The sequence below is a fragment of the Ustilago hordei genome, assembly GCF_900519145.1.
Source record: "Ustilago hordei strain Uho2 genome assembly, contig: UHO2_contig_23, whole genome shotgun sequence".
Classification (NCBI taxonomy): domain Eukaryota; kingdom Fungi; phylum Basidiomycota; class Ustilaginomycetes; order Ustilaginales; family Ustilaginaceae; genus Ustilago; species Ustilago hordei.
Window position 1 is genome coordinate 4,526 of NW_024545265.1, and position 23,766 is coordinate 28,291.

At 50.4% G+C, this 23,766-nt stretch overlaps 7 protein-coding genes across 7 annotated transcripts; 2 read left to right on the top strand and 5 right to left on the bottom strand.

Moving 5' to 3' along the window:
* Window positions 1-7,667: 7,667 nt before the first annotated feature.
* On the top strand, window positions 7,668-10,956 carry UHO2_07003 (uncharacterized protein; the record flags this gene model as incomplete). The annotated part of the gene is made up of 4 exons (XM_041556459.1): window positions 7,668-9,008; window positions 9,093-9,469; window positions 9,585-10,596; window positions 10,675-10,956. 4 exons carry the CDS (start codon window positions 7,668-7,670, stop codon window positions 10,954-10,956), a joined length of 3,012 nt encoding a protein of 1,003 aa, XP_041412393.1.
* Window positions 10,957-13,342: 2,386 nt separating this feature from the next.
* UHO2_07004 (uncharacterized protein) lies at window positions 13,343-13,621 on the bottom strand (the record flags this gene model as incomplete). The annotated part of the gene is made up of 1 exon (XM_041556460.1): window positions 13,343-13,621. The coding sequence occupies one exon, from the start codon at window positions 13,619-13,621 to the stop codon at window positions 13,343-13,345; it is 279 nt and encodes a 92-aa protein (XP_041412394.1).
* A 1,548-nt stretch (window positions 13,622-15,169) lies between these two features.
* UHO2_07005 (uncharacterized protein) lies at window positions 15,170-15,463 on the bottom strand (the record flags this gene model as incomplete). The annotated part of the gene is made up of 1 exon (XM_041556461.1): window positions 15,170-15,463. One exon carries the CDS (start codon window positions 15,461-15,463, stop codon window positions 15,170-15,172), a length of 294 nt encoding a protein of 97 aa, XP_041412395.1.
* A 254-nt stretch (window positions 15,464-15,717) lies between these two features.
* UHO2_07006 (uncharacterized protein) lies at window positions 15,718-16,669 on the bottom strand (the record flags this gene model as incomplete). The annotated part of the gene is made up of 2 exons (XM_041556462.1): window positions 15,718-15,958; window positions 16,032-16,669. 2 exons carry the CDS (start codon window positions 16,667-16,669, stop codon window positions 15,718-15,720), a joined length of 879 nt encoding a protein of 292 aa, XP_041412396.1.
* Window positions 16,670-17,042: 373 nt separating this feature from the next.
* On the bottom strand, window positions 17,043-18,098 carry UHO2_07007 (uncharacterized protein; the record flags this gene model as incomplete). Its single annotated transcript, XM_041556463.1, has 1 exon — window positions 17,043-18,098. One exon carries the CDS (start codon window positions 18,096-18,098, stop codon window positions 17,043-17,045), a length of 1,056 nt encoding a protein of 351 aa, XP_041412397.1.
* Window positions 18,099-18,621: 523 nt separating this feature from the next.
* Window positions 18,622-19,734, top strand: UHO2_07008 (uncharacterized protein; the record flags this gene model as incomplete). The annotated part of the gene is made up of 1 exon (XM_041556464.1): window positions 18,622-19,734. One exon carries the CDS (start codon window positions 18,622-18,624, stop codon window positions 19,732-19,734), a length of 1,113 nt encoding a protein of 370 aa, XP_041412398.1.
* A 462-nt stretch (window positions 19,735-20,196) lies between these two features.
* Window positions 20,197-20,919, bottom strand: UHO2_07009 (uncharacterized protein; the record flags this gene model as incomplete). The annotated part of the gene is made up of 2 exons (XM_041556465.1): window positions 20,197-20,499; window positions 20,536-20,919. The coding sequence occupies 2 exons, from the start codon at window positions 20,917-20,919 to the stop codon at window positions 20,197-20,199; spliced, it is 687 nt and encodes a 228-aa protein (XP_041412399.1).
* Window positions 20,920-23,766: the final 2,847 nt, after the last annotated feature.

The window sequence follows — 23,766 nt, forward strand, 5'->3', positions numbered from 1 at the left end:
TCATCATCAATAGGTCGAGTGGATCCTCATCCACTCTACTCACCATAACTAGTTATCACTTCAGCATAAGTATATATTAGTTTCAGTCAGCATAGCAGCAATCCATCAAAGGTTGCTCCTCATTGTAGTGTGTGTGTTGTATCACCACTACCTGATGTCCGAAGGTGCCCATAGCAGGTTAGCAGTCCGGATCAAGATAGAACCGAAGGCAGTAGTCCACTGTGGTCTGGGGATCACTTCAAGCATCAAGTCAACACACTGGACACTCGTGTTGACGCCACCAACCTTATCACCAACACCATCAACCTCATTATCATTGACATCACCAATCTCATCACCAACACCATCAACCTCATCATCATCAACACTCACACCAGACCTTGGTGTCATCATAACATTGATATTGATTGTGCTGAGCTACCCCTGAATGGAGTGTCCACAGAGGTCAGCCGAAACCTACGATAGTATATACAACGAATGCCACCTGCTGTCACTGCACAACTTGATAGTCACCGATACCGAGACAATAGCTGTCGCACAGTTTGATAGTCACCGAGTATCTTGACAGACCGACCTGGGTTTCAGGCGCGAGACCCCTGACAGCATTCTCCATGGCTATGACAAAGATGGCATATGCAAGGGAAACTTTCTCTCCTTTGTATGTGAATGCACTGCAAAGGTCAAGTTCCAGCTGTGACATGTCCGAGCAATCAACTTTGAGTTCCTGGCAAATCCTCTCCCTGAACTCTTTGTGCCGGAGCACAACAGCTACTACTGGTAGCACAATATCAGCATACCTCTTTGTGCATCCCCTCATTGGAGCCAAGCTGCTGTTTGTGCAGGTGTGTATAGGAGTGTAACATGTGTAGCAGGCAACTCCTTTTGGCTTGTCCCTCCTCATCTGATTCTTCACCTGACCAAGGTGAGTTCTGTTGATCTGACCTTCATGCCACTGAGGCATGCATGCCTCAATCAGGGGCCAACACTTGCACGATATGAAGGCATGGTCAGCACCATGCTTTCCAATGCAGCTATGCCGATGACCAAAGAGGTAGCAGAGGGAGCACTGCTTGGACAACTTGTGGAGAAGATCAATGGTGGAGGGGATGTCAACAGGGCTCTTGGCAGCGTTACTTGGATGCTGAGCCAGTGAGCTGAGATCGGCCATGCCCTGCTGATACTGTATCTTCTGCAGAGAAGGAGGTAGAGACATTGCTGCATTGGCTGGACAGAGCAAAGATGAAGCAGCTGAGGCAGTTTGTTGATAATGCTCAGACTTGTCGGACCTTGGAGGTGTGTTGATAGATGTCATTGGCTTTGGCAGAGTCTTTGCATCACCTGCAACACATTGACTGCAGAGGTCACAGAGAGCAAGGTCTGGCTGACTGAGACAGGTGAGGGGCATGCTGTCCATGTAGCTAGAGATAGCTACACATCTGCACACCTTCTCCTTGACATACAGATCAACCTTGTCCTCCAACCATACACCATCATAGACCATCATCACTGCCTTGGCTGGCTGACCACTCCTGCCAGCACATCCTGACTCCTGCACATAGCTGACCATATCATATGCTCCACCCATGTGCACAACCAAGCTGACATGCTGAGGATTGATGCCAGTGCCAATGGCTGTTGTGCCCACCAAGACATGCTTGCTGTTATCCATCTCTGCTGCTGAAGAGGCAAGCCACAACAAGAGGATAGCCTTTTTGTCTGCCTGATCCATTTCTGACCAGATACACTGGCAACTCAGCAACCTGGCTGTAGTCTCGGCAGCTATCCTTGAATGGCAGATGACCATGATGGAGCCATGGGGATGGGATCGGAGAAGCTGCTGCAAGTAAAAGTCCATGGTTGCAGAGGATGGCAGCCATTGAACAGAGTAGGCAATGTTGTTGCAGTTGGTAGCAGCATGGATGATACCAGTGCCATCTTGTGGGAGACAAAGTGCAGCCTTGAAGGTCAACAGGAGGCTTGGCGGCAGGGTGGCAGTGAGGAAGTACTGAGGCACTGGAACAGTGGTGATCAGTTGCTTGATCTTTGCCATTGATGGCTGGAAGGAGCCTTGTGTGATGCAGACATGACACTCATCAAAGAAGATGGCTGCCAGGCACTCTTGCTCCACCATCTCCTGTGCCCAGCTGCCAAAGTGCTCGTTGTAGCAATTCTCTGCAGCCACCAACACAAGCTGACTTCCCTCCACCTTCTTGGCACAGTTGTACCCAGACCACTTGCTTGCAACGATCCCAACAAGCTTGCATTGCTCCAGTAGGTCCTCCATGAGCGCAATGAATGGTACAACCACCACCACCACCGAGGTAGGAGGAAGCCAAAACAGAGGTGTCATGAAGAGTGCAGACTTGCCAGTGCCTGTTGCCATGACAATGATCAGTGGTGACTCACACCTGTGAATGGCATTGAGTGCATATGCCTGCTCCACTGTCTTGGTACAGTGGCTACCGGTGACCTTGAAGAGGGCTTTTCTGACCACAGGAGGTATTACAGCCGAATGGTGGTTCTCGACAACAGGAGGGATGATGTTTGCAAGGGAAGCAGATGGCTTCTCCTCCACCTTTCTCCTGATGTGCCAGACATCTTCCTCCAACTTGTCCAACTTGTCCAACTTGCACTTGAGATCCACAGGCAAGGCAGCATTGACACATGCAGAGCCTGCCTGAGGAGGTGCTGCTGCATCCAATGGCTGCACAGCATCCTGGTAGCATGAAGCCAGACACCAGAATGCATGCCACCTCTTGGAGACAGAGAGCATACAATCCAAGCTCTCCTGTGTCAGTTCAAGTAGCATGCTGCTGTCCAGACCATAGTGCTGCTGAGCAGTAGACGTGGAGTGACCAGCTTGCAAGTCGTGAGAATGGTCAGCATACTCCTCTGAGGGAAGGCCAGGCCGGATGAGCACCTTGTCAATGCTGACTGACAGCTGCCGCCAGTTGCGTATGTGGAGAGAACTTGCTGATGGGCCAACAAACTCCTGACAAAGACTCTGTAATGTCTTGCTGATGTCATTGGTCTGCCATGGCTGACCCCTGTGATTGACAAGGAGGAGAGCACTCGGCTCCCGTGCAACTTCTACCGAGTTGAAGAGGAGGTGCAGGAAAGGCACTACCTCCATGACGTAAAAGAGCACCAGCTGGCCAACAGCATGAGGGAGGAAGCGAGGGATGAGCTTGGATGGATCTTTGCCCTTGTTGCTGGCAAGCACAGTGACAAAGTGACCATCAGCAAGGAAGAGGTTGCGCTGGCTGACCAATGTGTTGGTGTGCTGCAGCTTGACCAGCTCTGTGCCTCTTGCCGGCAGACCACTGGTGAGCTCAATGAGCACAGCAAGGAGCTTGTTGAACTCGTTGTGAAGGGCAAAGTAGGCATGGGCAGCAGCCATGTCAAACTCTGGCTCTGCTGAGCAAGTATCAAGGAGCGGTTGATGCTGAGGAAAGCCTTTGAGAGCCTGACGGAGGCAAAAGGTGCCAGTATCTTGCTTTGTAGCAGTAACAAAGCTGTAGCCTGGCTCCCTGTTGCAGAAGTGGTCCTTGTATGTAGACAGATCCACATGCTCGGACAAGGCACCATCCTTCAGCAGCAGCTGCTCCAACAGAGAGGTGGCACGGTCCAAGGTGCCTTGGACAAGGGTGTGAAGGCGGCTGATCTTGATTGTGTTGGTGCCATAAGTCACCAGCTTCCTATCCTCAGACCACCGGAAGTAGAGGCTGCCGCCATCATCCTTAGCCAGCTTGGTCCCATAGCAGAGAAGGGATTGCAGATGAGCACTTGCCGAGTAGCTGTTGTTGAACAGGTAACGCTTCATAACTGCTTGAACCCCCTTGTTGATCTCTGGGACTGGCTTGCCAATGAGAGTGCCATGCTCTGGGTGGAGAAGGTGGTGATGCATCACTGCACGGAATGCAAACTCCAAGTTGACCAGGATCGAGGTTGCTGTATTGACCGGCTTGGATGTGCCATCAGGAGAGAGGCAGAGGTGGAGGAAGGTGCGTAGCAGAGGAAGACATTCCAGCTCACCATAGGCAGGAGGATCTTGGGTGATGAGGTAGACACTGATCGACTGGATGCCACTAAATGCTTGCAAAACCACATCAGGATGCATGGAGACATCAACATCCAGATTGGGATCATGGAAGAGGTCCTGAAGGTCCTCGAAGAGCCCTGCAAGCTGTTCACTGATGCCAAGGTGTGCATCCTGATCATCATCACCATAGTAGCCAAGAACCTTGCCATCTAGCATGACATGAGCCAGCATGGTGATGAGCATTGCCCAGCAGTCAGCACACTTGATGACTGTGGGTTGATCAAGGGAGTATGGATGGCTAGGGGTGTCGTCAAAGGCATGGAAGGTTTGCTGCACCTGGCGGCCAGATTGAAGAAGTGCCTCCATCCACTGCTGTGTACACTGTTGTGTCATGCCAAGCAGCCAGTGAAGGAAGTCCTGGTGGGCACCTGGCCACTTGTGAGGGTTGCAGCCAAGGGAACCAATGGCCACCACTGGCTTGCCAGCCCAGTACTCCTGCCAGCCTAGCTGCTTGAGCCATGGGCTGAGATTGCCAGTCACAGTTCGTGGTTGAATGCCCTCCATGTCCAGATCTGCCTTTGCCATTAGCTCTGCATCCTTGGCAAAGAATGCTTCCAGCTGCTCCTTGAAAGCTGCGTCCTCCTCTGTGTTGATGTTGAAGGCAACAGGAGGGGGTGTAGGCTCCAGCTTGCTGTTGAAGACCCACACATAGCGGGTGAAGGGACCACTGGTGAAGATGGGCTGAATGAGAACAGGGTGGATGACAGAAGCCTTGCCATCATGGCTGCTGCGCTGGTGCTTGTATGCAGAGGAGCTCGACTTGACAGCATACTCGCAGATACTGCAACAGTAGCCATCAAATGTATCAAGCTCCTTGATGAGGTTGATGGGGAGTAGATTGGTGTTGATGCTGACAGTAGCAGGGCTGACAAGGTCGAGAGTAAGGAGTGTCTCCTCCAACAGCTTGATGCCAGTCTTGGTGAGCAGATGATGGTGGGACTTGAGGTGCTGAGACACATTGGCATAGGTTGGGATGAGCGGCAGGTGGTGAGTGCACTCAGGGCGAGTGCAGAGGAGAAGAGAAGGGTGCTGGAGGAGGCGGAGGCGGAAGCTGCAAAGCTGGTTGGCAACCTTCAGATCAACTGGAGCAGCAAGAGCAGTCTGGTTGGCAGCAGGGAGCGGCAAAGTGCTGTTGATGACAAGGAGAGCATAGATAGCACAAGTGATGTCAGTTGATGCTGATCAAGAAGATACACTGGAGAGAGAAGCAGTGTACATACAAGTCATCATCACTGTTGATGGCATCAGAAGGAGCGAGGTCATCAGCTACTGGAGATGGGAAAGCATCATCAGGGTTTGAAAGAGCATTGGCACTGTGCATCACAAGGTTCTTGATGATGGCAAGAGGAACTTGGCTTTCAGTGAAGGGGTTGATGCTGCTACTGTGACAGTGACAGCAAAGCTCGGTAAGAGACAGAGACTGGTCAGTTGGAGATCAATAGGAAGAGGCAAAGGAAGAGGATAATAGCATGTACCTGACTGCAGCAGCAGTGTTGATGCTGGCACCGATGGAGATGGAAGATGATTGAGACATTGTAGATTGTGGTTGGTGTTAGCGGCAAGAAGAGCTAGATGTTGCTGGTGTGGTATGGTGCTGAGAGATGTGAGCGTTGAGGAGACTTGCCATAGCTGTGAAAGAGGGCTGGTATATATGCTAATGCTGAGGAGCTCAGGTGTTGGCAATGACAAAGTCAAAGGATGCATGTGCAGACACACACACAATGATGATGGGGAACAACAACATTGGATTGCTGAGTGTGGGAATAGAGTACAGGCAGTGATGTGAAAGGTGATGTGCAACAAAGCAATGATGAGAACAAAGGGTTGAAGATCAACTAAGGATTGATGATGAGCAAAGGCCTGGAGGAAACAAGTGGCAATGGTGATGTGTGGTGATGGTGAGAAAAGCAGCAGTGGCAAGAACAAAGGGGTGAGAGCGTAAAGGACAAAGGTGTGAGAGTGTAAGAACAAAGGTTAATGATGTCGACAAAGGTGTGAGAGCATAAAGGACAAAGGCTGATGATGTTGACAAAGGTGTTGCAAGGCTGATTGGTAGTGAGGTGTGAGCGTGAGAGAGAAATGATGTCGACAAAGGTGCTGTAAGGCTGAGCGGTAGTGAGGTGTGAGTGTGAGAGAGAAATGATGTCGACAAAGGTGTTGTAAGGCAGAGTGGTAGTGAGGTGTGAGCATGAGAGAGAACAACAGCTGATGAAGACAAGTGGTGATTATGTTGTGCAGTGATGATGAGAAGTAGTGGCAGCAAGAACAAAGGGCTAAGAGTGCAAAGGAGGCTCATGATGTCGACAAAGGAGTTGTAAGGCTGAGTAGTTGTGGGGTGTAAGTGCAAGAGTTGTGCTGGAGCTCTGCATTGCTCTCGAGCTGTGCGCTGCTCAGATTGCGTTGCTCCAGCAGAGTGTGCGTTGCTCCAGCTGTGAGTGCATTGCTCCAGCTGTGAGTGCGTTGCTCCAGCTGTGAGTGCGTTGCTCCAGCTGTGAGTGCGTTGCTCCAGCTGTGAGTGCGTTGCTCCAGCTGTGAGTGCGTTGCTCCAGCTGTGAGTGCGTTGCTCCAGCTGTGAGTGCGTTGCTCCAGCTGTGAGTGCGTTGCTCTCAAACAGTGTGTTGTTCTCGAGCAGTGCATTGCTCTTGAGCTGTGTGTTGCTCTCGAACAGTGCGTTGCTCTCGAGCTGTGCGCTGCTCAGATTGCATTGCTCCAGCAGAGTGTGCATTGCTCCAGCTGTGAGTGCATTGCTCCAGCTGTGAGTGCGTTGCTCTCAAACAGTGTGTTGTTCTCGAGCAGTGCGTTGCTCTTGAGCTGTGTGTTGCTCTCGAACAGTGTGTTGCTCTCGAGCTGTGCGCTGCTCAGATTGCATTGCTCCAGCTGTGAGTGCATTGCTCCAGCTGTGAGTGCGTTGCTCCAGCTGTGCGTTGCTCAATTTGCGCTGCTCCAGCGAAAATAAATTTGTTTGCGTTGCAGCACTTGAGCAGTGTAAATTTCGAGTGCGTTGGGGGTCAACGCAGTCGCGTGAATTTCGAATTTGGCAGAGCGCAATTGTGCGTTGCCCGCAAGCAAGACACACCGGCTAGGGCTAGGGTTAGAGTTGGCCAACACAAGTCACCATATCTCAATGACCAGACTTCACTCCTGTCTGAAACTCTGTATCCATCATCTCCTAGCATGTGTCTACAATGTTCATTAAGGTAGCATAAAGATCTGAGGTGGTCCATATCCTACCCCTCCAAGGGGGGACCCTTGCAGCTTTGGCCAAAATTTCAAAAATGCAAAGTTGGCCGCAGCTCCACAACAAGTTGGTCTATCATCATGACAGTCTAGGACACTCTTATTGGTGTATAGAGCAACAACTTTTATTATGGGTGCATGTCAAAAATATCAATATTTCAATGACCTGACTCATACCAGGCCCAACTTCACCAAGCTGTATTGGAAAATTTTATTACTCAACTGGAGTAGGGTTGGATAATGAAACATGCATAGTTTGGGTAGTACTACAACTTTGATTAAGCAACCCTACTCGATTTAAAAATGGAACCCCCTTGTAACCCTAACCATGAGGAGACCAACCCTTCATGGTAACGAGTTTGTCTCAGCAGAGCACATACTACGAGCAGCTCTGGAAGATGGACCCATAGGGTTCATGCTGTTGGAGGAGCCACCATCATCACTCCCAGCCTTTGGTTTTGTACCTACAGGCGCAGACAAAGGAGTCGAGATGGAGGTGGAGGTAGATAAGGTGGTGACGGCTGCAGACATACCAAAGCCATACCAACACCTGCGAGATGTGTTTGATGAGGTGGAAGCAGACAAGCTGCCCCATCATACCGAGCATGATCTCCACCTCGAGTTGATAGAAGGAGGGAAGCCACCTCAAGGGCCCCTATACCTTAAGGGACCCAAGGAGATGTCCGAGTTAAGGAGGTACTTGGATGAGAACCTCGAGAAGGGGTTCATAAGACCATCGAAGAGCCCGGCACGATCACCAGTGCTCTTCGTACCAAAGAAGGATGGAGGTCTCAGACTCTGTGTGGACTACAGAGGTCTCAACAAGATCACTGTCAAGAACAGGGCACCATTGCCCCTCATCGAGGAGCAGCTGTTCTTACTCAGGAAGGCAAGGATCTATACCAAGCTAGACCTTAGAGCAGCATACAACCTCATCCAGATTGCTAAAGGAGATGAATGGAAGACAGCTTTTGGCACTCAGTTGGGACTCTATGAGTACCTAGTGATGCCCTTTGGCCTAGCCAATGCTCCAGCTCACTTCCAGTCATTCATCAATGACATCTTCCGAGACATCATTGGGATATATGTGGTAGTATACCTAGATGACTTCCTGATCTTCAGTGACACTGAAGAAGCACATGTGAAGCATGTCACTGAGGTCCTCACTCGCTTAAGGAGCAACAGGCTCTTTGCTAAGCTGTCAAAGTGTGAGTTCCACACCAAGACAGTCGAGTTCCTGGGGTACATCATCAAGCCGACAGGCATAGAGATGGACCCAGAAAAGGTGTGCACTGTCAAGGAGTGGCCAATGCCAGAGTCAATCCATGACATCCAAAGGTTCCTGGGTTTTGCCAACTTCTATCGAAGGTTCATAGCCCACTTTGCTCGCATAGCCAAGCCCTTGACAGCACTGGTAAAGCCTATAGAACGGTTCAAGAAGTTCGAGCTACCAGAGGAGGCCCAACAGGCCTTCACATCAGCAGGAGTGCTTCAGCACTTCGACTACCACCTTCCAACAAGGTTGGAGACTGATGCAAGTGACTTTGCTATAGCAGGAGTACTCAAGCAGGAGCATGAAGGACGATGGCATCCAGTGGCCTTCTACTCTAGGAAGATGTCTTCTGCCGAGAAGAACTATGAAATCCATGACAAGGAGCTCCTAGCTGTGGTTGCCTGCCTTACTCAGTGGTGACACATGCTAGCTGGACTACCGAACCAACTGGTCATCCTCACTGACCATGAAGCCCTCAAGTACTTCAAGTCACAGAGACGCATCACAGGTCGACAGGCTCGATGGGCCATACTACTAGCAGACTTCGACTTCATATTGCAGTATCGACCAGGAGACAAAGGTGGTGAACCCGATGCTCTCACCAGAAGGACAGACATGCAACCAGCTGGTGAAGAGCAGGATCACAATGTGAGGCAACTACTGCCTCCTCGAGTGTTCAAGGAGACAGCAGACCATGACTCGACCCTAGTGGCCCCTATGCTCTCGATGGAGTCCATAACATCAAAAGGTCTCAAAGACCTGGTCAAGATCTTCCAGCCCTTAGACCAAGAGCTACAGGAGATACATAGGAAGAAGCCCTTCGAACTCAAGGACGACCTATGGTACAGTGGAGGAAGGTTGGTTATCCCCAAAGTGATCATGCCAGGGAGGACCAACAACTGACACTGGAGGAAGGTTGGTTATCCCCAAAGTGATCATGCCAGGGAGGACCAACAACTGACACTCGAGGAGTGCCAAAGAGGTAGATGGACAGTCTCTCTCTGTAGAGCATCTGCGATTCATGGTGATGACCCAATGCCATGATGGTATCACTGCTGGACACATAGGAAGAGATGCTACCATCAAGGCAGCTCAACGACATTACTGGTGGCCAAACATGACAGCTTGGATTGCAGACTATGTAGCAAGTTGTCCTGTATGTGCTAGGTACAAAGCTCCTCGTCATCGTCCATATGGTTTGCTACAGCCACTAGCAACCCCAGACAGGCCCTGGGGCTCCATATCCCTCGACTTCATTGAAGGACTACCACCATCGAAGAAGTATGACTCCAAGACCTATGACTCTATCCTAGTCATCGTCGACAGGTTAACCAAGTTTGCCATACTAGCTCCAACCCATAAGACAGTCACGGCCAAACAGACTGCAGTATTGCTATATGGACACATGGTTAGACTCTTTGGATATCCAGATCACATGGTCTCGGACCGAGGCAGGCAGTTCATATCAGGAGCATGGAAGGCATTTGCAGAGCAAATGGGTGTGAAGCACTCACTTAGCACGGCTTACCATCCTCAAACTGATGGTCAGACAGAGAGAGTCAATCAGGTCATAGAGCAATACCTCAGGATGTACTGCAACTATGAGCAGAATGACTGGGCCAACCTGCTGGACACTGCGGCCTTTGTATACAACAACATGGTCCACAACAGCATTGGTGTCTCACCATTCTTTGCATGCTATGGATGGAACCCCAAAGCTCATCCTGACATCCCTCAACGACTAGGAGTCAATGATCCAGGTCGCTTCGAGTACCTCATGGATGGAAAGGAGCGTTGCAAGTACCTCCAGGAGCAGATCAGAGAGGCACAATGGAGATCAGTAGACCAGTATAACAGGAAGCACAAGGACATCGAGTTTAAGGTGGGTGATATGGTCTATATCAACCGTCGAAACTGGAAGACATGGAGACCCACACCCAAGTTAGATACCCAGTTTGCAGGACCCTACCCAGTTCAGGAATGGGTAGGATGCTGAGCTTATCGAATCACATTGCCAGCAAACCTTAGGGTGCATGATGTGTTCCATGTCTCCATGCTCAAGCCAGCAAGAACAAGTTCTCTTCCTCAACATGCTGAACAGCCCACCATACCATCACTTCCAGATGAGGACCTCGACTTTGAAGTTGAAGCACTCATCGACAAGCATTCACACAATGGGACTACAGAGTACAAGGTGTTGTGGAGAGGGTACTCAGAGGAAGCTGCTTCATGGGAACCAGTAGAGAACCTCAACTGTCCCGACCTCATCCAGGAGTATGAGGTGTCGGAGGGGGGACGAGTGAGTAGACAAAGTAGAGAAAGGAGGAGAGAACAGGAGGAGTAGAGAGAGGAAGAGGAAGGAGGATGACATTGAGAGAAGGAGGAGAGATGATGTTGGCAATGTTGGCGAGGAGGAGGAGGAGGAGGAGTCAGCATGGACCAGACCAGAGCATGCCTCGACGGAGCTCGGCTCTTAAGAGGGGGGTAGTGTCATGGGCCTGGATGCTCAAGAAGCAGGAGGGTCATGGGTTCATATGGAAGGAGCACAGGTATTGAAGATCTAGTCGAGATCAGTAGAGAGCATAGTGCAGTCTCCATGGAGACCATGGACTCCTATTGGACTCACATGCAAAGGAGGGCCAAGCACAGCCACGAGGAGGACCAAGCTCAAGGAGCAGGCACAGCCACGAAGAGGACCAAGCTCAAGGAGCATGCAGATGGTTACCACTCAGGGGCTCGAGAGACAAGAGCCAAAGGAACTGTCACTGATCAAAGGAAGAGGAGCAGTGTCAAAGGAGTCGACACCAGGTCATGAGGAGGAGGAGCAGTGTCGAAGGAGTCGACACCAGGTCATGAGGAGGAGGAGCAGTGTCGAAGGGTTGACATCAGGTCATGAGGAGGAGGAGCAGTGTCGAAGGAGTCGACACAGCTCAAGAGGCACAGGGGTGCCAAGCAGGAGAGGCCCCTGAGCAGTACTCGATGAAGAAGGTACTCTCTGGAGAGAGAGAGCAGGAGCAGCATCGCTGGTGATGCTGAGTAGAGGTATATAACCATGCTTTCTCATCATCATAGGTCGAGTGGATCCTCATCCACTCTACTCACCATAACTAGTTATCACTTCAGCATAAGTATATATTAGTTTCAGTCAGCATAGCAGCAATCCATCAAAGGTTGCTCCTCATCGTAGTGTGTGTGTTGTATCACCACTACCTGACGTCCGAAGGAGCCCATAGCAGGTTAGCAGTCTGGATCAAGATAGAACCGAAGGCAGTAGTCCACTGTGGTCCAGGGATCACTTCAAGCATCAAGTCAACACACTGGACACTTGTGTTGATGCCACCAACCTTATCACCAACACCATCAACCTCATTATCATTGACATCACCAATCTCATCACCAACACCATCAACCTCATCATCATCAACACTCACACCAGACCTTGGTGTCATCATAACATTGATATTGATCGTGCCGAGCTACCCCTGAACGGAGTGTCCACAGAGGTCAGCCGAAACCTACGATAGTATATACAACAAACGCCACCTGCTGTCACTGCACAACTTGATAGTCACCGATACCAAGACAATAGCTGTTGCACAGTTTGATAGTCACCGAGTATCTCGACAGACCGACCTGGGTTTCAGGCGCGAGACCCCTGACATAAGGCAGAGTGGTAGTGAGGTGTGAGCATGAGAGAGAACAACAGCTGATGAAGACAAGTGGTGATTATGTTGTGTGGTGATGATGAGAAGTAGTGGCAGCAAGAACAAAGGGCTAAGAGTGCAAAGGAGGCTGATGATGTTGACAAAGGAGTTGTAAGGCTGAGTAGTTGTGGGGTGTAAGTGCAAGAGTTGTGCTGGAGCTCTGCATTGCTCTTGAGCTCTGCATTGCTCAAATTGCGTTGCTCCAGCAGAGTGTGTGTTGCTCCAGCTGTGAGTGCATTGCTCTCGAACAGTGCGTTGCTCTCGAGCTGTGCGCTGCTCAGATTGCGTTGCTCCAGCAGAGTGTGCATTGCTCCAGCTGTGAGTGCATTGCTCCAGCTGTGCATTGCTCAATTTGTGCTGCTCCAGCGAAAATAAATTTGTTTGCATTGCAGCACTTGAGCAGTGTAAATTTCAAGTGCATTGGGGGTCAACACAGTCATGTGAATTTCGAATTTGGCAGAGCACAATTGTGCATTGCCCGCAAGCAAGACACACCGGCTAGGGCTAGGCCCATGACACCTTATAAGCAGGGTTGCTTTCAATTGCAGACTGGCATACAATCAAAGCAGTGGCAAGTGCATTAAAGTTGAGCTGACTGATGGTTGTGATGGTTTCCTTGTACATGGGGTGGTGTATGGTGCACTTCTGCAGGTTTGAGAATAAGGTGTCATTGGAAAATGGCTTTCCCTGGAGACTGCTCTCTGTCTAAATAGATCTGATTTCTTGGATGAGCTTTAGAGCATTGGAGTTGAACATCTTGATATTGCCTAGCTGAGTGATGAGTGCAAGTCAATGTGAGGTTGCAGTAGCTTCATTAGTCAGGCCATTCTCAATCTTCTTCCAGACTTGATGGAAAGTGTGATATTCTCTGATGATGTCAAGGATCAGGTAGTTCACATTGTATTTGCTGATGGTATTGATGGTACCACACAGTGCATTAATGAGAGCATCATCAAATGCATGGTTCCACTTGGTGTGCTTCTTGTTGTAACCTCCTTTGAGGTGTTTCATGGTGTGTGGCACCAATCAGAGAAAGGACTTGATGTGGGCACTCCAGCTGTAGTAGTTGTGTGATGTGAGTTTGGGCACTGGCTCAAGGAGCTTTGCTAGGGTATGGAAGTTGTATTGCTTGCTGTCACCATCGAGGTCAGAGTCAGAGTCAGTTCCTTTGTTGGTGTTGTCATTGAGCACCTCAACTTCTGTCTTGTTAATGGCCTCATTATCAGCTTGTGGTTGAGCCCTTTTGCCCCTTCTACCTCCTTTGGCCTTGCTTGTGCTGGCTTGGGTTCCAGTCTCTTCTGCCATGTTGTTGGATGGTTCCATGGCTCAGTTGGTGGAACTTCAGACTCTTAATCAAATGAAGAATACCAAGGCTATATGCTGTCCAGAGCTACTAACAAGCTCATATCCACAGGCATATGTTCTTGAGAAAGGTCTTGTATTTCTTGTTCATCAGTTACATCCTTAATGAGCATATATATACCTTATCACTATCTTTGATCATGTCCAAATGAGATGAGCTATCTCCTATAGGGCCCCTGAATTGCCACCTTCTGCAATATAGCACATGATCTGTTGGTATGGCAACCCTCATGTGCTTCATTGTCTTCATTGCCTGTGCATGTTCTTGGCCCCTTGATGTCTTGGCTAATGCTCGCATATCCAGGTTGGAATGCCGACACATCTTCAACTCATATATACAAGTAGTCCTGTAACCCTAGTTCATAAGAAATCTCAAGCATTGCAGTTACCATACACCTGTGCGATAAGAGCTAGCAAGTAGCTCTACAAGGCAGTGCTGTGCAGCTTCAATCTTCAACTCTTCACTGACCACATCTCGGCTTCCTTCTTCTCGCAACTGCAACTTCTGTCACCTTCATTGTCCTTATCACCCTTTCCCACAGCATCTTTTGAAGCTCTTGCCTCTCGTCAGGTATTGTTCTTCCTGTCTCCGTTTGAGTTTTGTTCTAGCATCTGTGACCGTCTCTCTTCTGTCTATGTTGTCATGTACATATGGACCGTCCTCTGCCTCTTTCGGGAGGGATGTACGGGGTCACGCTCATCTTGGCCTCTTGGTCGGGATGTTTGTGGCCACGACGAGATATCACTCTCGTCGTTGTCAGCCTCTCTAGCCTGTAAAAGATCATCGATTCACCACCTCATCTTGCGACTGCTCTGCAGCACAGACACATATATACTGTTTATTGTCTTGTACTTAGCTTTTACATGATTCGCCGCAGGCTCTTGAACAGTTTTGACACCGGTTGTGCTTGCAGCAAGCTTCCGAGATGTTGTTGGCATTGTCACAGTCTCAGGACTATCTTGTAGGCATCCTCCACGACGCTAAGCTTGCAGCCAGCTGATATGGCGCTTGCTTGACGACTCTGGAAGCATGGGTCAACCACCTAGATTGTACTACTGCTGAGGACCGGTGGGAAGAGACAGAGGGTAGTCATAGCAACGCATCCCGGCGGTTGACAGCTCGAGTATAAGGCAGCATTGACCTCGAAGGCCGGCATGTTGACGTTGTCGACGGTGTTGCCAGCCTGCTCATAACCGACGTTGTTGATGGCGACGCGGAGAAGAGAGATTGGAGAAGCATAGACCGTTGGAGCACTCAACGATTACAAACAAGATGGCTTTCGGGATAGGATTTGGATGCGCAAGCGACACTCGCAGCCCGCCGATTCAGACACAAGAAAAGAGACAAGAGCAAAGCCAGGGATGAGAGAGTAAGGTATGGATTGAGAGCAGCATTGCTTTTACGGCGTTCAAGAAGGTAACACAAGGATGCTGAGGAAAGCGACGATGGCTTGGACGAGTGATGGCATCTTTCGTTGGAGGCCTGTAGGCTCAGCGGATGGATTTCCACTTGTCAAGCAAAGCCTTGGCCAGGGTATAGTAGTCTCCGAGCTGACCTTTCTCGGTTAGACCCTTGACAACAAGGTGATACTCCGGGATAGCAAAGGCTTGGTTGATGAGGATCACTTTGAGGGCATCGTCGTCGACAACTCGGCCGGAAGCCTGCTTGTATTCGAGCGAAAGAGATTGAATACGATCGATGAGGTCGTTGATGTCTTTGCCGCTGATCTTGAGCTGGCAGAGACGCATGAAGAGAAGGCACGAGGCGGGGGTGTCGTTGGCCATGGTGCTAAAGACCTTGACAAGAAACAGTTGGAGGAGATCGTAAGCAGAGACGAGTCTTGGGTTGAGAGGCTTTGATGAGTTATATACCTTGCCAATCAAACGTGGCCAGCGCACGGACGTGCTCAGTCTCGATATCGAGCATGCACCTCCGAGATGAAGGGCACGAGCTCATCGGTGGGGATGTAAGGCGAACGTGAGAATGCGAGAGGGAGCTACGTCACCTTTCATCCGCATGTTGCTTGCATCTGTGAGAGTCACAGCCTCGACGTCGATGGAGCACCGTTGTCTGCAGCGTTTCTCTGACGCTCTGCGTACCACTGGCAGATCTCGTCGACCAGAGGCTGCGTGCGGCCTCTATACATGTGATCCGCGCCTTGGATGAGATGAAGTCGATGCGAGTTGCGTCTTCGCTTCTTGTTGCTGTCGAGTGCTGCAAGGTAGCTGTGTGCATCCTGCTCGAATACTGTGCGGTCTGCGGTGCCATGCAAAATGAGCCTGTTCACATGCGACCAAGGAGGTGGGTCAGCGACTCGCCAGTTGGTTGGGCATCAAGGTACGCTAAACTTACACATCCGTGTTGGTGCTTAGCGCAGCTACGAACTCAGTGGGATACTTGAAAGCCGACATGTTCTTCAAGTCGTTCGGCCAGACGATATACTCCTTCTTCTTGCCCGCACTGGTGATCTGCCACCTGTAGAAGCCTTCTCTGTCAAAACCTTGTTGAAAGCTCGCATAGGTCTCCAAGACCTTTTGCATATCCCATCTTCCCGAACAGACCACCAAATTTGGCACAAAGCTTCTCCCTCCGTCTTCTTGCAACTTCTTCTCGCCCTTGCCGAGGTACATCCACGAGATCATCGACCCGCGCGAGTGACCGACAATCAGATCCAGCACGTAGCCTTCCTTGCGATGCAGATATGAGACGACGGTCGAGAGATCTTGGACATCGTTCCCGAGGTCACCCATAGTCCAGTCGCCCCCCGAGTCTCCATTTCCGCGAAAGTCGAAGCGATAAGAGTCGATCGGCAGAGCTTGCGCTAGCTGCTTGTGATAACACTGGTTCTTGTGTGCGAGGAGACCGTGTAGGATGAGTGCGATTCGACGAGGTTGCCTACCATTCCAGCCAGGGTTGCGGTGCAAGATGCCGACCAGGTCCACGCCGCATTGGACTGAAGGTATGCGCAGTTCGAGTTCTTCGCCATTCATCTTGCGAGATGTAGTCTAGAGCTTGACCAAGTGTTGCAGATGGTGGTGCTGAGTGGACGACAGCGGCCAAAGCTCGGCAAGCACACAGCCCCCGGCAAAGGTAAGTAGCCGGAAAGCCGGAATTCTTCGCGTCAAAAATATATATAAAAACTTATCGTGCGAATGAATAGATGCGCGTTTTCGAACTGTAGGCGAAGGAGCACGTGACCAATGCGCAGAACTTGATTTTTGTCGCAATGTTTTAAATTCTGCTCGGCGACCAAAAAGACGTCGGAAATTGTGCCACAAAAATACGCTCAAAGCCTCGCGTCGACACTATCGACACACACACACTTGGATCGTAGGTAGAATAGGGTTTGCAATTCAGCTGTCTCTAAGGAGGAGGACGGATGACGACAAAGGCAGCTTGCTCGTCAATCTTGAACGTTGCTCTACCATCAGCATGCTTGAGCAGTGTCGTGCTTCCCGTTTTGAGCGTTGTCGTTGCGGCCGTGCCATTCTGGACGCGCACTTGGACCTCGCCTCGGAGCACAACTAGCAACTGGAAGCTAGCATCCAGAACCACATCCTTTTCGAACCTGTCCAGCCTGAAGTACTCGAGCGCAGCTTGGGGCAAGAGATTGCTCGTTGGCCGCTCTTTGCCTCGTGTGACAAGCTTGGAGCGCTCCTCGTCAGTGAGGATGGTAGTGGTGACAGCAGTAATCGCCTTTTCAAAGCCGAGACCGAGATGGCCGTGTTCTCTGCCGTCGATCTGGAAATGCCTCCATTCGAGCAAGATGGAGAGGTCTTCCGGTTCCTGTACTTCGATCAGCAGGATGCCTTCACCGATCGCGTGCAGCAGGCCTGGTGGAACGTAGACCGTGTCTCCTTGATGCACTTGCACTCTGTGCATCAAAGCGAGCATTGTCTCGATATCTTGCTTATCCACCATATCTAACATCTCTGCTTCCGGAATGTGCCGCTTGAGACCGAGGTATACTTGGCCCGGGGTGAGGATATGCCATGCTTCTGCCTTGCCGTGCTTCCGCTTGAGGTGCACCCTGGCCCAGTCGACGTGTGGATGCGCATGGATGGGCAGCCGCTGTCCAGCATCGAGGAGCTTAACAAGCAGCTTTGTATCCTCGCCGTACCTTGAGACATGGTCTTGGCCGAGCCATGAGATGGGGTCATCTCGGATCTCGTCAAGCAGAAGCGTATTACTGTTGGGTAGACGTGTGAGGCCGAGTGTGTCGTGGCCAGCGCAGCATGTTGTCGATGCTACCCAATCCTCAGGCTTCCCGTTGCTGGTCCATGGCTCGCCGCGGAACGACGAGATTTGGCGACCGCCGAGGTAGAAGCGTTCTGGAAGCTGATGTGATGGCAAGATGATCGGCCCGCTGATTGCAGCTGTAGCCGGGGCTCGATGGTCTTCGCAGGATGGGCCTGCCATGTTGAATGTTTCTTGGTAAGTCGTGTTAGGAAGAGGCAATCCTCAGAGTAGCTCTTATACACTAGGGCTATGGTCGAGGAGATGATGCAATAAAGCCCATGATGGGAGGCATCGACCGCTTGTGGAAAACTCAACCCACTTCTTCAGTCATACCAAGCAGAGCAGACGGCCAACTCGGTCATGCGTCGGACTGCAGCGTCAAACAAGGAGGGAGAGCAGAAAGATGGGCGTCGGTGATCGGAAGGCAAACACACCGAGCGCCCTTTTCGCCGGTCGGTGTTGCATTCTACCGACTCAGCAACAGAGAGCAGACGCTAAGGACCAAGGCAAAGCCACTGACTGGCATGCTTGTGTTTGCCTTTCCCACGCAATGCCTTAGGTGGTAGGAAAGTGGGAGCAAGTAGGCGGCGGGACGTTTGCCTTGCCGCTCGTCTGTTTATATACACTTTCGCCCCTTTCTCCTGCCCATCACTACTCTATCCAACTCTGCCTCGGTCTCATCGCAGTGCTATACTTGTCAAAAATGGCAGCCTCGACAGCACCGGTAATCGTCAACGCAGCCGCCCAGCTCGAGATCGACGTCGACACGCTCGACATCGCTCTCACCCAGCAACTCGGATCGCTTGGCGTCCAGGCCAACGACATGACCTCGAACCAGTTCATCGTCGCCGATGCGCTTGCACTTGCCGCTAACGCACGTCTGCTCGAACAGGTGATCCGCGCAAGCGCCGGTGCAGACTGGCGCACGGTGCTTGATCGGATCAGCGTCAGACTGTGCTCTCTCAACCTTGGCAACATCGCCGGTCGGGCTCTGCTGCAGGCGTCGCCCTCGTATGCGTACAACACGGAAGCGATCGTGGCTCATGCTTTGACGTATGCAAACGAGTTTGCTGCCCTCGGTGTTTCGAAAGATAGGTTTTGTATCAAGATTCTGAGCACTGGACCTGGTATGCTTGCTGCGCGGATTCTGGAGAAGGAGCATGCCATCCGCACACTGGCAACTGCACTCTTCTCGGTGCCACAGGCACTGGCCGCTGCTCAGGCTGGCTGCCTTTACATCTCGCCATACTACAACGAGATCCTGGCTCACTTTGCTCCGCCCGAGAAGCAAGTCGTTTATGAGCATCCGGAAAGGCAACACCCCATGTCGGCTCGCATGGCTCACATCTACCAAGCCTACCGCCAGCTCACCCTCGACACACCTGGCACGCAGCCGCCGGTGATCAAAGCTGCCTCGTTCATCGCGCTCAATGAGGTTTTGGCCATGCCGGCATTGGGTGCGCAGCAGGCAACCATCCTGGCGCCAACACTGGCACAGATGTGTGCGCTTGCTGCTCCCGTGCCTACAGGCAACGTCTATCGCCCAAGCAAGACATACGCGCTCGAGCTACCGGAGGCTACCAAACCCCTCTTGAACCTCGATCCACTCAGAGCGGATGGCAAGGCACAGAACTTCAACGTAGGCCGTGTCGATTACTTGGCCAACGGAGCTGAAGAGTTGCACAACGCGATTGCCGAAGACGCCGAGACCAAGAGGAGGATCGATGATGCGGTCCAGGTGTTTGTCAAGGCCGAGTTGCAGGCCAAGGCGATCATTGTGGCCGCCATGGCTAAGATCGATGGGGCCGCAGCTTGACATGCTTCGCTCGCTCGTACATAGAATGGAATAGACCTTAGAAGCGCATCATTGCCAGGGGTGTGAGTGTGATAAGTGCTGAGCATTGTTATTGTAGATATCGTTATAAGTTGACAGAGCATCCCTTTCGAGCTTTGCATCATCCTTACCATCAAACCTGTCAAGGTCGAGTTGTTTGACCAAGCACGCATCGCCTTGCTTCACTTTGCCTCTCATCACATCCGCTACAAGCTGAGCAGAAGCAGCAGCATGAGGAACCCAAACGGCACAAGCCATCCATACTCGCTCTTTCACCCCTCCGCACCAATGGCTTACCATCAGGAGTGACGCTAAATAAGCCATTAAACAGCCTACCACTCGCCACTTTTGCCGGATGCACCTGCAAAGTCTCTCTGCCGTTTGCTTGCGGAGCCAGTGCAGCGCGGTCTGAAGAACTGGTTGGAAGCTTCTTTCCCACTTTCCCTACGCACTGCTGGTGAGATGAGATTGAGCAACAGCAATGGGATCATGACCATAGCTTCCAATACCATCTTGCAAGCTGTGGTCTCGAGCATAGAGATGCGCTTCAGGATATCCTGCTGCTTTGATCTCTGTGCCATGGCTCAAGATAACTTTTCCCCTCTCAACAGACTTGACTTGCGCATCGACCAAAGATGCTCCTTTGCTCTTCGCTTCAGCTTGCTGCGTTCTAGCAATCAACTGGGCATTGGCGGTGGCATCTTTGTCGAACAACAAGCCATCCTGGACGCCATTCTCTTTCACAAACTACGGCGCAAGATGCACGGCTTCTACACCATCTACCATCTCCGCTTCCAACGCTAGCTTGCGTGCTTCCTCGCATCGACCACGCAAAGTTTGCAATCCAATCGAGCTTTGCGCTATCTCCAAGCCTCTCACAACACTAAACGCATTAGGCATGGCCGAATAGTATCCAACCCTACGCTTCGCAAGTTCGGTCAGCGCAGGTAGGGTGTTGTATTGCCCAACGTATCCTGGTGCATGACCCGTTGAGCCGGGCAGTGTCGAGACATTACGGTCCATGAGGTCTTCCTCAATGATCCGCAGACCAACTGGCTCAGGAGAGGATCGGCAATGCGACGGTGCAAGGAGCAACAAGGAAGCGAGCGCTTGGCTGGAGAAGAACAAGTGTAATGGCATACCTGCACCCACCTGCTTGGACAACATACTTGCTCAATCTTTTCCACAAAGAGACTCCAAGACACTGGCTAGGCAGAAGAGAAGAAGCAAGGAGCAAACTATGAGATGGAAAGTACAAGACTCGATGCGACCAGTCTAATGCCGAAGCAAGCGTTCCAATATGATGATATATGCTGACATAAACCTAATCGGGGATCTGATGGAACCCATCTGTCCAGAGATCGGGTACAACACAGCCCCCACTTGTTGTCAAGCTAGATCATCAAGTAGGATACTCCCACATTTGGCATGTACCTCATAGATGTATATATATCAAGCTGAGAACACTAGGTTCTCACCATGTTCACTTAGTCAATCAAGTATATGTGTTTCTGTCTAAAATAGCAGTGACATTGTACTTAGACTCCCCCTGATCACCAGTTATCAGGACTGAACAGTGACCATCTCCTCTCTAAGATCCAGTGCTTTCTCCTACCTGAACTTCTGATCTCAGTTCTGAGACATGCCCTCCATGGCAGCAGCCTGTTCCTGTTTGTATCACTGCTTGTTTTCCCTTCCTTGTATCCTTGCATCTTCTGCAGCCTGCTGGTATGCTTCCATCCCTGACATGCTCTCCAGCACTTTGGCTTCAGATAGAGTCTGTGATGCCCTAAGGTACTCTGCCACTTCATCTGGTTGATCGTAACAAATCGCTTGGAACAAGCCCATCTGGCAAATTTCGCCAAGTGCACCACGAGAAGGATGCATTAGAGCAGCGCAGTGTAAGCGGATGTGTGCCAGAAACCTGAAAACTACTATAGAGATTTAGTATGGCAGATTTCCATGAGAATCATGATAGTGTTCCCTTATGTGGAATCTGCCATAGAGGCCTGATACAATAGATTTCTATGAAAGGTGCAGTGACAATTCCTTATGTTGTAATTCAACAAAATATGCTGTAAGGGTGATTAGGAGTAGGTCTCAACTAACCACCTTGAATGCTCCATCCAGAGGCTATGTGGCACATCAATGAGATAATGATCTTGTGAGGTTATGCTACAGGTGTGATGTCAACAACAGCAGAGACATGAGCATTCATATTGTTTGCTGACTGCTCAATGATGTGATGGTGTCTGGACTGCAATACAATATTGCCTACAGATGGTTTTCAAGCCAGGCCACAGTGGGGAACACTGCCTTCAAATGACATCCCAAGGGTGATATGACACATGCATTTGAGATAACCTGCAATGCTCTGCAATTGCATGGTATAGAACAAAGTAAAGAGTGCAATAAGTAGTAGATAGAGTGGATAGGGATCCACTTGTATGCTATGATGGAATGAACAAATGTATGTGTTTGTGCAGTGTTGCCCATGACACTGCTCCTGCTCCTCCTGCTCCTCCTGCTCCTCCTAGATGTGTAAACACTTCCATTTGTCATGGGAGCAGATGGATGCGCAGGAAGAACCGGAATCATATGAAGAGACCATGCACAGCAATCATGGATCAGGCAAAGAGAGGTTTCTGACAGAGCTCAGTGAGATTGATAGGATTGAGGGCTCTATGACAGAACTTGTTGGGATTGGCAGGAGTGAGGTTTTACTACAGAGTCTGTTGGGATCAGTAGTACCATGCTTGTATGACAGATCTCATGGAAACTGGTTAGGAGACACTTCTCTCACCAATCCCACAATAAGAGGACAACAGACAAGGAATGGGCCACCACCTGATGAGGTAGGGGCCCTACACAACAATGAACTCAGCATAAGGAGATGGGTGCCAACATCAGGAGCAAGATGAAAGAAGGTGAGCACTGCCACTGGGATGAAGTGGGGACAACCCCTATCAAACAATGAAGAGCAACTGGGACAGTCTCCTCACCCACAAGGAGCAGGAGAAGCAGTGCTTGAGGAAGGGAGTACACCTTGTCAGCGGTCATGCACCCAAAACCTGATATCTGTAATAGAACCACATCTATTATGAATTCCATCGAGATATGCAACAATGCTTGTGGTATTATGATTCTTGGCAAGATATGTAGTAGAGACATTTCTATCACTTTTCTTGCTAGAAGATGCAGTAATGGTTCTGCTATTGCAGGTTTCAACTAGCCACTGTGGACACTCCATACAGAGGTAGCTTGGCATGATCAATAACTTGAATGTATTGCATGACACCAAAGGTCTGGTGTGAGTGAGATGATTGGTAGTGCCAACATGAGTGTCCAGTGTGTTGACTGAATGCTTGAAGTGATCCCCAGACTGCAGTGGATGGCTGCCTTTGGTTCTATCATTATCTGGACTGCAGGTTTCTATGAACCACCTTCAGATGTCAGTGAGTGGTGATACAACACATGTGCTATGATGGATGCAATCTTATTGAGATTGCAACTGCTGACTGAATACTAAAGTATACTTATGTGTAAAGCCATAACTAGTAGTGTATGGTGTAGAGTGGATGGAGATCCACCCATCCACCTATGACGAGAAGGTATGATTATATACATCTTTGCAGTGTTGCCTGCAACACTGCTCCAACTCTCTCTCCAGAGAGTACCCTCTTCGTCAAGTACTGTACAGGAGTCCCTGTAACATCGTGTAAGCGGTCGTGCGCCAGAGACTTAGTTTTGGGGTGTTAAATTGAGTTTGATTGAGTAAGGTCTACTCAGTATGTTTCATCTAAATGTAACCAAACATTGCTGCCTGGTAAGTCTCGACTGACTGCCTTGAACACTCCATTCAGAGGTTGCATGGCATGGACACTGGTTGTTGGTGAGTGAGTGAAACACTCTCTCCTACAGTACAAGTGTTCATAGTACTGTTGATAATGCTCTTGGACATTGTCTGGACCATGATATGCTAATTGCCTACAGAGGACAGGAGTTACTGGACTG